Consider the following 12985-nt stretch of genomic DNA (forward strand, 5'->3'; position numbering starts at 1 on the left):
GTACCTGTGAGGAGGTAAAGTATGTGATGGAGGAATGGAAAGAATATAACACACACAAACATATTAGATACACAAGACAGAAGATATTAATCAAAAAAGAAACAGCAGCCTGCACTACAAGAGGAACTGGCAAAAAACTACAGTGAAGTCTCACTCTCTCTCTCTCTCTCTCTCTCACACACACACGCGCACACACACACACACGCACACACACACACACACACACACAGATACACACATAGCCAAACAACAGTGAACAACAGGAGAGAGACAGACCTCTAGTGGTTTGACACTCACACTGCAGACAGCAGCTCCATTTGTGAAGGCCTGAGAAGAAAAATGTGACATGTCTAAATGTTTAAAAGAGTAATCTTGAGTCTTTGTTTAAAGAAGTATGTACACACATGCATTGTCAGTGTTGTTATGACTGACAATCATTGAACTCTATATCGGCCCCTGTTCTAGGATTTGGTTTATGAAATTCACTGTATGTGTCTGTTTATCTGCTAAGAAAACCAGATACCCTGGACAGAGGTTATGATGTTTAGACAGGGCATTCCGCTGAGAAGTGTGAGCACACACACTCTGAAGAGACTGGATTCAGGACTTATTGCACACAACCACCAATGAACCACACTCTTGCACCACCACAGATCTCCATCACACAGGCTACAGTATTCTGCGTATTTACATCTGCCCACACACACTCACACATACAATGTTAAAACCAAGGATCCATCACTGGGTGTCTCCGCCGCTTGCAGTGCTCCTGGTCCTTTGCTGACTCATGCGGTGTGGCTAGCTTTGGGGTTTTCCGCAGTAATGAGAGAAGTTGCTACACAATCGGCCCTTTATTCCTGACCTGCATTGAGCCCCACAGCCGCACACACAGACTGCTATATTCTTGACACACACAAGAGATGCTTGAATGAACAATATATGCAAGGCCTCACTAACGAGAGTCTGCTGATGCTGAGGCCTTGCTGAATTTCATGCTGGGTGTGCACGTAATCTTCTGTAGGTGAATGCGTGTGGGCGGATGTTTGTGTGCACATGCCTCGGGCTCACGGTGCTTCTCATTAGTGCACACTGCTCGGAACAAAAGGTGTCCTGACTTCAGCATACACGCAAGAGCAGGAGAGCAATCACAAAGTGTGTGTGTGTCTATGTGTCTGGGGTGTGTGTATTTTCCAGAGGCTATAACAGCAAGGTTACACCACAACTGGAAACAGATGAGCTTAGCAATTAATGGTCTGAACCTAAAATAAATTGCAGCTGACTGTTTGGCTCTAAGAGACAATATATGTTACAGTGTAGAGAACTGAAGCATTGTTCAAAAATAGAAACTCGAGAGAAAAATATGTCAGCACTTTAGGATTACTGACATACATTTATTTGATCTATTTAATACTGTACATGGTTTCAGCAAATATATAGAATACAATGTGCAATGAATATGAGCAAAATAGATATTCTTCATCTTCAGTTTTAGAAAAAACATGCTGATCTGTTCAGTCTATAACAAAAGTTTTCAAAACCAGTCAAACAGCAATGTGTTTCCATCAATAGCAAGACTGAAGAAACAAAGTGACTCCTGTTTCAGTAAGACTAGAAAATGTCAGGAAATAATGTCCAAAATAGAAAATATCTTTGAAACATCAAGGCACAACGGGTAAAGTGTCCTAGCTCCTCCCTCTCTGTCCAAATAACGCCATCTTTTCCTTTCGCAGCGGTCGCCACAGTGACCTCGATCAGTGAGGTCACAGAAAAAAAAATCATCCATGCTTATAGAGTATATCAGATTCCTATGCTTTTTATATGACAGCGTGAATAAGCTTGTGTAGGAAGACAAGAAGTGTGTCTGTGACACTTGGTCTCAGTCCTTTAATCCATATTCGTTGAAGGCTGTTCCGTACATCCCATCATGCTGTGCACCACAGAATCGAGCCGACGGATCTGGTGTCCTGTACCCTTGTCCACTCCGATTGGTTCACTCCCAAGAAGTAAAGGCTGGAGAAAGAGGAGCAGATTTTTGATGTTCAATTGTTCATTTATATATTTGACACTGGGGGCAGCCGATGGTGTCCTACAAAGTGCATTTGTAGTGAGTTACGTTACACTGTTACCACGGCTACTAAGCTAATTTGGGCACTTGACTACTGCAGCTCTCTTAAGGAAGCATCGCTGTGGATTCCTGGACTGTGAGCTCATAGTTCAGACTTACAAACTCAGTTCCTGCACATTGGAGATTTCAGTGAGCAGTTTCAGTATGATGGCACTGATTGTCTCCTAAATGTGGAAAAGCTGAAAAAAATGTATGGTTCTGGTCATCCCAAATCTTCAGTTGTATTTATGTCCGTCAAATACATAAGAGAAGGCTGTATGTTTATGTGTATGTGTGTGTTTAAAAATACTTGGCTTCCTCGTGAAGGAGAGGCAGGCAGATGTTATTTTGGAGGCTCACATTGCATCGTAATTATGTCCTCAAGTGAGAGTAGGTTTGTGTTGGACTATGGTGTGTTAAAGGCCAGGGACCACGATAAGGAAAAACTGACTTTCACTCTACCGAGGAACACGTAAACACTGAAGTGGTACTTGTAAATAATCTTTAGCACAAGCTTAGCGTGAGGCTTGAGTGCTTCTCAGTCATGTGCCACCTCATCCCCAAGAGTCTGGATGTTTTCATTCCATGCAATCACTGCACCAACTAGATACTATTAGCACCCTTTCAACCACAGAGGGGGAGATTATCAGTGAAAGTCAGTGGCTGCACTGATTGGGTGGCAAATGGTTGAGATTATCTGGCTGGGAGGAAAAAAAGACATGTATACCTTTACCATTGAGGTGTTTAAGTGATGCTTTGACTGTCAATCTCAGACACACACAGTTAATGGGAATTAAGCTGAAACCTTAGAGTTATGGGAGGGTGTGGTGCCTCACTGTCACCCAAACCCAAAATATATTTAGAATTAATAAGTAATCTCAATCCTATTTGCTTATTTTGATGACAGCCCCCTGCCTATTTCTGTCCTATTTAAAGGTTTACCTGTACCAGATCAGAGCTCCTCATCCTCCCCAGTGCTGCCCAGGTGTGCAGTGGACAGGTGCCTGTTCCGTCCCGTTTGCACGGCCTGTAGGTTCTTGTAGCGCACCAGTGCCAGAGCGATCTCCGCGTTCCACGCCGTGCCTTCCTGCGCACACCTAAAGTCAATCTCTTTCCCAGTAGCCATCACCACCGTGAAGTACACCAGCCCTCGCTTGTACTCCACGCAGTCCACCGTGGCCATGCGATCAAAGCGGAGCTCCTTGGCTTTGGAGCTCCACGCCGAGCTCGGAGCATCACCGCCACCGCCGCCGCCGCCTTTGCAGTTGTGCAGGCGCAGTCCTTCCTCAGTGAGCACGCAGCGCTTCTTCTTCCACAGCTGGAGGAGCCCGCTGCTGCGCTTCTCCAGCAGTCCGTCCCTCATCACTTTGACAGGGAGAGACATGGCCACGCTGAGCCCAAATTTTCCCAGACAGAACCGAAACTTGGAAATTCTTCAGGAGCGGCACGTCTCAAGATAAATCCATTAAATACACATCTCATATGTTCCTGTAGCCTACCGGTGTCGAGTGTACCTCAGAAAAACACATCGGTTCGAGCTGTGGCATTAGTAATAATAGCCAATTCAAAAAAAAACTCTCATAGAGTCTGTGTATTAATCCAATCTGTGCGCAATGACAGCACAGCACGCCGTGGATGTTGGTAGGCTGGTCTGCCTGGATATGTTTGAACATGCCCCGCTCCTCCGTGGACCTTCTCCCCCCTTCAACTAGCACCCCGCCTCCTCCTGGTGACGGCAGGAGGAGATCCGGGCTGTTTATAAGATTCCCTGCCTCTGTCTGTGTGTGTGTGTGTGTGTGTGTGTGTGTGTGTGTGTGTGTGTGAGTGCGCGAAGTATGTGAGTCAGTGAGTGCAAGTATAGACAGTTGGATTTCGCAGTACTCTGTGCGTTGTTTGTGTGTTCAGAAACACAGGTAGGTGGGTTTAGCCACCTAAGACTTGTGTTATGTCACAGTGCACCTGTTTAGGAAAACCTGGCACACACCTGTAAATTCCTTAAAGAAAGAAACAAGTTAGTTTAATCATTTAGCTTTTCTTTCATGTTCCAGAAAAAGTGTTTATGACAAGCTGCTTTCTCTTGTCTCTTGGTTGAGAGCTGGAATGTGAGTGGGAGGCAAAGGGTGGATAAAGAAGTCAAATGTTGTAATATGTGAGTGTGAGAGACAAACAGTGCAAGATAGAAATGTTTTTTTTTTTTGTTGAGCAGGGAGAAACAAATGGCTAATCAGTCAATTACTTTTTAATTTTGGAAACCATTTCATTTAATTATTTCTACCAAATAGTTCCAGTTCTGATATTTTATACATTATAAGTATATATAAACAATATTTACTAATCCCTAAATAATAGCAGGCATGTTTGAAACCAGTAAAATGGAACTGAATGTTAAAAGTAAATTAAGTGGAGAAACTGGTTAGATTTTCACAACAAACTCCAAAGCTCTTCTGATTTGTCTGAGGTTTCACTTCATTGTACTATAATAACCTCCTATGAGGAAAAGCTTAATTATGGCATTTTAAAAAGACAACCTTTTTGTCATTCTTCACATCCCTGACAGCAACATGGCTCTAATGTGTCAGGCGAGCTTTGTGGGTGGATTGAAAGCTGTAATTCCCCAACCTTTACAAGATACTGGACACATCATCTCAGCACTGTGATGTGTCACTGTGATGTTATGAGAAGAATGGATACAATGAACACAGGTTGTTTCTTGAAACTTACATGCACAACGTCACCATCCAAACTAGTTTACTTCCCTATTCCTCACACACACACACACACACACACACACACACACACACACACACACACATACACACACACACACACACACACACACACACACACACACACACACACACACGCACACACAGTTTCACTTACATGTTCTTGTGTAATTTGTTCACCAAATAATAAAAATTGGCACTAAAGTCATGATCTTTCCATTTTATTCATTATCATACTGTTTGGAAAGCATATAACATACAATCAAGCAGCACTTGCTCTATTACACTGACTATTGCTATTGCCTCACAATATGAAGAATGAATGAAAAAATGCCGTGTTGAACAGATAGCTCTTTTTTTTTGTTTTAGTATTACATGTTGGTTATGTGTCAAGATTTGCTGCAACTAGCACTAGTAAAACACATTTGGCCTACATGAGACTAAGAGTGTGTTATCTTTATCTTTAAGTGTACAATTTATTATAATGCAGGCTTTTTATCTAGCATGTTTGTGTGTCAGGTGCATGTTTTACTGGCAGCAGTCTGCCCCCTGCAGGATGAGCAGAGTATTCAGCATTCAGGAAACCTGTCAACGAAGCCCCGGTGGTCTCTACTGAGTGTGCGCCAGCGCCCCGGCTCCAAGTCCGTACCCAAATCCCTTGGGACCAAAGTTTTTGCCGTAACAGCCTGTTGGAAAGAAAGGTAATGTTAAAAAACAAACTCCACGTTGTTGTAACAACAACATATCCCCAAGATGACCACAGTTGGAGCCCGCTGGAGCATGTCTTTAGGGTCAAAGCTATGTTATATACGTTAGCTTTGGGACTTCAGCAGAGAGAAAATCAGGTTACCGGGGTAACCAGCAGCTTACGGTTTTTCTTGAAGGTAAATTTTCTGAGCGACCTATCCTCCGTTTGTGCTCCTCTTACTGTGGTGAAAGCTTTCAGGTTAACGCTGTATGAAACCCACTTTGAAATATGTAAACATTTTATTCTACTTATCTATTCTAGACCGTAGCCGTTACGGTCGTCGCCATGACGGTTTGACGGAGCCAGAAACAATCTGGTATTACAGCTAAACAATATCCTAAAATAAGTTTCTGAAACAATTTAGATGAGAAATAGGCATTTTGAGTGCATGGTATCGTTTATCATTGCAGTCAGTGGAGCTCCCCCTGCCGGCCTTTACATACAATGCAGGTTTAAGACACTTGGCTTCACTTTACAGACCTGGAAGCTCTGTCCATTATATATATACTGTCTGTTATTACAATGATGTATTTAAAGATATAACTTCCTGTTGGATGATAGGTAAAAAAAAAATAGTAATAATAACACGCTGGGAAATGTGTGACCGAATCACAGCACTGAGGTTACAAATGGGGCTATAGTTCAGCATCTTCTTTTCCTTGAAATATCCAACTTGGGAAACAAGTTAAAAATATTTGATCGTGTGCAGCAAACAACATATCTAATTTTCCACACAGCAGACGGACCAGAGCCATTAACATGGCTCTCCAGTAAGCCTAAAACCCTGGAAGTGGCTCACTTAAATGTAGTAAAGCCATAATTAATGTTATTAATTATACCTGTGCATTAAGTGCATTGAAATGTCCAAAATGCCTTTACTAAATAAAAAACAGAGTAGATGGCGATGGTACCTTTTAAAGGTATTTCCGTCATGTCCGTTGTCTACCTTGAAATTTAAAATTCTTCTGTGTGGGGAAATCAACTTTTAAATCCACTATTTTAACAGTCTGTGGTCACTGCCTCAGCCTGCTATATGGCTAGTACATCCAGAAAAGTGTCTGTGGATGGTCAGAATTCTGGATTTAAAGATTGGTTTTGCCACAGTAATATATTTTGTCATTGTTGGCCTTTTCACAGTGGACAGTTTGACTTGTTAAAGAATTCCAACTGTGCTTTTCCAGTCGTTTCCAGGTAAAATGTCAAAAGGGAAAAGGGTTTATTCATTGACTATTCAGTGATGTGTGATATCCTTAATATATATATATGAAGGATAAAATGTCCGGAACTAGGCTTGGCATAAAATCTCAAAATATACACCAGATTAGTTTGTAAAAATGTATGATAAAGCAGGTCAGGTGGCAGCAACACTTCATGCTATGTGAGGCAGAGGAGTCTGCTTCAATAATGTCTGGTCTGTGGAGTGCTAGGCTAAAATTATCAGTATGTTCTTTATTCAAACAAAAACCTTTAAAAGATAAAGTTTAACTATCAGAACAAGCTTATGTTGTTTATTGTTGTGGATGAAATCTCTCTGTGTTAGGGGGCCCTCTGCAGTATTCTTATGTTATTACAACTCAGTCACCAACTTTGCAGTCTTAAAAGATAAACTTCAATGTTTTTTTAGTGCAAAGTTTAGAAGTGTTTTCTCTCTTTTAAGACTGGAAATCTGGATTTTACTTTCCAGTTTAGCATTTTCAATTTTGCTTTTGTAACAGTCCCACTGTGTACATTGTGTTATTGTGCTGATGATGCATCACCTTTATCATACCTCCTTCAGACAGGCAGTCTGAATGGATCAACATGGGTCATCCTGCCTGGCTTCACCACTCTGGACCAGCTTTGAAAACAGGTCTAACAGAAGACTACTATACAGTAAAACTACTATAGGGTGACTAGTACCTTATAATAGATATCTTTTTGGATGCAATTTCTTGGTCTCTTGAGCACAAATGAAATCTTAGAGTGAACTTGAGTATGGTTGCACATGTGCAAGTCCACAACTTTAGAAAACATATTTATAATAGGTCTGGTATATTTGTGTGCTTAGGTGATCTGTATAGAACCACAGTTGACCTAGGTCTTGTGTTAATTGTGACAACCAGATATTAACCGATGGCAGCAGTATGGTATGAACAGGTTAAATGCATATTGAAGAATGCTTGTGTAGTACCAGATACCGAGCTTCTGTGTGATTGCACAGCAATATGATAATTTAGTTATAACTCATCCTTGTATGGGAAGTGAAGACAGTGAAGTTTTACTTTTGCAGTAGATTTCTCCATCCTTGTCAGCTAGTGTGGTTGACTCAAGGCTCTTCTTACATGTTGCACAGGTGAAACATCCAGACTTATGCCATGCCTGTAAATAAATAGAAGATACATCATAAAAGGGTTGTACTTTTGAAAGCATGCACATTTGTGTATGTGTGTGTTTTTTCTTACACTCCCAGCTCCAATCACTTTCTCAGCAGCGTAGACAGCCTTGCCACAGCGAGGGCACTTGTCTGATCCTCCAAACTTCTGAGCCAGCTTGGATGGGTTTGGGTTACTAGTAGGACGATGAGGAGCAGGTCTGACATAGAGAGAGAGAGAGAGAGAGAGAGAGAGAGAAATGTGCATAAAGAGCCATAAAAAGAGATAAAAAAATGTGTTTGTTTGTGTGTTACTCACTCTTCTTGTGTAATACCCAGAGACTCTCCCTTGTCCATGCTGAGGGTTCCTGCTCCCTGCCCATAACCGTAGCCTTTTGGTCCATACTTCTTGCCGTAGCACGCCTTGCAGTAAATTTCATCCATATGAACGGCAACAGTTGTGCTGTCCAAGTTCTTCCCACACACCACTGCACAAACAGACACATTCACATGCACACACACACAAACACATGTACGTATATTATTGTTTTGCATATCTTTGCGCATGTTTTTTGAACAGATTCATGTATTTGGATGGCTCTTAACTGTTTCCTTTTATGGAAAAGGTCTTTTGAAGAAACATTTTCTTATCTGAATTCCTTCACAGGAATGTTTGATTACAGGAACACAAATAACTCCACTGAGAACACTATGAACCTACATATTTTTAAAGTTGAGAGAGTTTTTTTTAAATGTATTTTTAAAAAAAAACTTCTACATAATGGTATTCATTTTAAACAGTTATGATGCATTTTTCTTATTTTAAGATGAGGAAAAAAAAATCCGTCCTCACACTTTTGTAAGTGTAGGTGGATTATCTTGTATTATTGGTCTACTTTTGTTTGTTTGTTGCCTATGGGTAACTGCCCACACAAAAAACGTATGATGTGACTCTACAAATAGCAGCTGTAGTGGAATTTTTTCTTTACATTAAATATCAAGTGTCAGCCTCTGAGAATCAAAAAGTTGGTTTCATAAGAGACCCTCTCTTTTCTTTTACAACAGATGAACCAGCAGTTCACATTGGGGTATTACTTGTAACTGTAATGACAAGTGACAACGGTCAGACGTTTAGCGGTTTCCACATTGACAATGACAGGAAGCAGCAAAAAGTTTACTCACTGCATAGGAAGCAGGACTTGTGGAAGCTCCGCCCGTCACAGAGTACCTCTTCTGCGAAGTAAACTGTCTTCAGACAGCGGCCACACTTGTTCCCTCCTCCTAATGGCATCCTGTATAAATACATGCAGCATGAACACAATCATACACACACTGTGATAAATGTGATGTAAGACTCTTAAATGTCCAGAAGTTCTTCATAAAGATACAGCGCTTTAATTTAATTAAGACCCAAAGACTGTGATTATCTACTTTTCAGAGAGGAATAACTTACAGTGAATAAGATGGTAACAAAGATTAAGAGTTTAAATGTTATTTTCTTTGACCCAGTTTAAAGTCCTGTTATTTACATGTGGAACCAGGCCTTAAATTGAATAACAAATGGATCAAGGAACTTATAAATTCCTTCACACAACAAACAAAAACATTAACAAGAAGTTTATTTTGGAAGAAACCCGTTTAAACATCTATATATGGCCGCCTATAATTTTGGCATTGGCAAGCCAGTCCCAGAGACTGTAATTTTACCCCTGCCAGTATTCTGTGGCTTCTGTAATGGACCAGCAAGCCAGCAATGGGGAAAATACAAGAACTTTTTTGTTGTTTATCTGCTAAAGATAAAAGTTGCTCTGTCTTTAAAACTGAGTGTGGAAGTAATGTGAAAATGTCTTTCTGAGGATATTAAAGTTGGTGGGATGTGAAAAAACCCTTGCATCCTGCCTGTTCTTACCCAGTGTGTTTCCCAGCATGACCCTCCCTGTCCATTCCTGCATATCCACATCCACATTCCAGACCGTGTAAACCCTCCCACCTCCCAGCCCCTGACTCACATATCTACTCCCCTGCCTGTCTGTCTCATTCAGCACCCATTCTGTAGACTGCCTCTCTTAATCTGAGTTGTAGGTTTGTTTTATCAGGCAGGAAATATGTTGCAGAGGAAGTCAGCTTTTCTAGTGGCCAGAGGACAGAGCTTTCCGTTCTTTAAAGCAAGTCAGAAAATGAAATACAGTATATGGTATATGATCCTGTGACTCACACAGAGAAGGCTGGCCATACTAAATGGTTTCTTTCTCTTTCTTTAAAAGTAAATACAACACCCCAAAATTAAACATAGCTTCTTTACTGCCAACACCTAAATGATGCTTAATGTGAATATGATCTCGTTGTATGATATTAAATCATAGCTCACAATGGGTGGAGCAGTTTGTGTCTGGCAGCTGCTGCTCTGTGACTTTCCTTCATTATATTATTTCTGGGGGGGTTATTCAAAGGCCAGACAGAGAAATCTTAAAACAGACTGAAGGAAAAGTTGCCGTATGTCTGGGATGTGTGTAGTGAATATCATCCCTGGCAATGTACATTCAGTATACATGTGAGTGTTGCATATGAATCATTTGTACAATACAGTAAAAGGCTAATATATCAATTTATCAGGATTATCATATATTAATTATTTTGCACATTGTCTAGCACATTTACAGTATAAAAGTTCTACCATCCAGGTCAGCTAGTCTGTCTGAGATATGCTTCACATAAATGAAACGATGTGGATAAGTCACAAACTGACTAACACAACTACAGAACGCTGACCTGAGTAAAGTTCAGGGACGTGCTGAGGGAGAAGAAGAATAGGATGTGAAACACAGAGAAGTGAAAGACCTTGATTGTTAATGTTCAGCTGGAAATAATTTATATTAACAGCCACACAGAAACCAACTGGTATTTTCAGGATTATTTTATGTAAAGGCTTGCAGTTTGTATATTCTACAGTCCTGGAAACAAACACGAGTGCCAGTAAAAGCAGAAATGTCAGGAATATATTTGTACCAGGCACTGGTAGAGAAAAAATATCGTTTTAGAGCTTTCCAGCAGCCCAACTAGGAAAATATGACTTCAAGTGGTGAATCAGAAGTCTCAAATAACGTTCTAACTCTTCCATGATGTTTTACAGCATTTTTGGAAGCAAGACAATCAATGAGAAGCAGAAAAAGAAGGCAGAAGCTTGGACATGAGTGCCAGGATGTGAAGATGACTCCCAACTCCATGACACATGTATGTAAGGCAGAAGGTGAGAAACAACAGGTGAGAAATAGAAATTAAAGCCAAGTTAGTCAATATTATTTTAAATTTTGATTAATGCCCTGACTGGTTTGACAAGTCATCTCACAGGATTGACAGGTAATGACGGGACTGACGGAGTTGGCGGTCTGACCGCAGAGTTGAAATGCACAGAGAGATGAGAAAAAGTAACTAGTAATAGAGTAATTACATTGGGTACATGGTTGATAACGGTGGCTCTGCGGGTTTAGACATGTGGATACATGCAGTTGTACAGGAATGCATAAATAATACAGAGTGAATGAGAAGTAAGGAGTGTGAACTTAGTAGAAATCAGGAAGTCCGCTCATGATGTAGATGTGATTGCATGTGACATCTGTGTGATTCAGGCTGAGATTAATATCAGTAAGAGTTACCATTCATAGAATATAATTAGAATAATAGATATTCTAATATATTCTATATCAACATCAATACTTTGTTGTTGCCCAGACCCGAGAGCATAAAGATCTTTACATACTGTATTGTGTTTTCTTGTCCACATTGTGTTACTGTTTAACTGCACACATTGAGGAAACGCTAATGCATGATAACTGCTCAAACAAAGGAGTTTCTGCCCTGATTTGCAAAATAAATGTACGTTGCAGCAGTAGAGTTTTTTTCCCATCATGCATTGGCATAACAAGTAGGAAATAAGATACAGTGAGATGCAAACAAAAAGCAGGAAGCATAATCAGTCTACGGTAATATTGCTTACCTGAAGTTCGTAGGTGTTGTCAGTCAGTGATGATGGACAGGTTGAAGTTTGACTCCCTGAACGGAGTAGCGTCAGTGCAACACTGGGGTGTGTTCAGGAAACCAGCAGTCCAAAGTTAGGTGAAAGAATTGCACTTGTAGTCTTCCAGACTTGCTAACAAGTCTTACACTTGCTAACCCAAGTGTAAGACTTTTTCCTGGTTTATCCAGTGATACAAATCAGACAGAATTGTTGGTATGTGCCGCTCCACTCTTCCACTGTTCCAGATGTGCTGAAAGGGAGGAGCTTCTTCTGTTGCTCTTCAGTCTGCAAACTTACTGCGTGTTGAGGAACAGGCGAGTTTCTGACTGACTTGCAGAGAGAGAGAGAGAGAGAGGGAGAGAGAGAGAGAGAGAGAGAGAGAGAGAAGGGTGAATGGGGAGGGAACTTGTGTTGAAAAGCTGTACTGCCTTGTACAGTAGAAGAGTTAGGGAAATGCAAGAGCATTTACATTTCAACAGCCCAAATTCCTACATTTTAGGTACTTTCTCTCCCATACAAGAGATTTACAGGACAATCAACAAGCAGTCAGCCCTGTTTAACTGGGTGAACCCCAGTGTTATTATGTTGTGTGTATTAGTGTTGACAGTTGTCTGTCTTTGTCTTTAAGCCTAAACCAGTCCTGAAATTGCCAACATTCCTGTATTGTAACATATGCAAACCTGAGAATAGGATCTGTTGATCTGCCTAACATTGTTTTCTTGCTATATTTCTTTAAGCAGCGGTAAGAATGGGTGAAAGAGTGTATACACTGATAACCTTCCGGTTGACTCCATGAAGAATGAACTTGAATGACTCTTAAGCTTCTTATTTTCAGAATTTCTTTTTCTTCTAGTCCATGTTTTATCTTATGAGCCAGCAAATGTGTCACACATTTTTTTTATTTGCCTAGAGGTTAACCTTTAACAGATAATACATTTGAAGAGTCAAATGTTAAATCAGCTGTTTTTCCTCTTACACAGTAAATAGGAGGCAATCTCAAAGTAATTCCAGCCTTCGCACTTTATCACCTCAACCTTAAATG

The 12985-nt window shown here is 40.7% G+C and overlaps 2 protein-coding genes across 3 annotated transcripts; both read right to left on the reverse strand.

The window, feature by feature from the left end:
* Positions 1-1347: 1347 nt before the first annotated feature.
* phlda3 (pleckstrin homology-like domain, family A, member 3) lies at positions 1348-4390 on the reverse strand. Of its 2 annotated transcripts, none has more exons than XM_051426283.1 (2): positions 3053-4390; positions 1348-2010 (listed from the first exon to the last, which is right to left on the reverse strand). In XM_051426283.1, the coding sequence occupies exon 1, from the start codon at positions 3486-3488 to the stop codon at positions 3057-3059; it is 432 nt and encodes a 143-aa protein (XP_051282243.1). In that variant the 5' UTR covers positions 3489-4390; the 3' UTR covers positions 1348-2010; positions 3053-3056. The 2 variants fall into 2 exon arrangements, with proteins under 2 accessions (XP_051282243.1, XP_051282242.1); XM_051426282.1 differs by having other exon boundaries at positions 3047-4028.
* A 645-nt stretch (positions 4391-5035) lies between these two features.
* csrp1a (cysteine and glycine-rich protein 1a) lies at positions 5036-12279 on the reverse strand. The gene is made up of 6 exons (XM_051426278.1): positions 11923-12279; positions 9111-9220; positions 8248-8416; positions 8020-8149; positions 7840-7936; positions 5036-5516 (listed from the first exon to the last, which is right to left on the reverse strand). Exons 2-6 carry the CDS (start codon positions 9217-9219, stop codon positions 5440-5442), a joined length of 582 nt encoding a protein of 193 aa, XP_051282238.1. The 5' UTR covers position 9220; positions 11923-12279; the 3' UTR covers positions 5036-5439.
* Between the last annotated feature and the right edge of the window lie 706 nt (positions 12280-12985).

The sequence above is a fragment of the Dicentrarchus labrax genome, unplaced genomic scaffold (genome assembly GCF_905237075.1).
Source record: "Dicentrarchus labrax unplaced genomic scaffold, dlabrax2021, whole genome shotgun sequence".
Taxonomy (NCBI): domain Eukaryota; kingdom Metazoa; phylum Chordata; class Actinopteri; family Moronidae; genus Dicentrarchus; species Dicentrarchus labrax.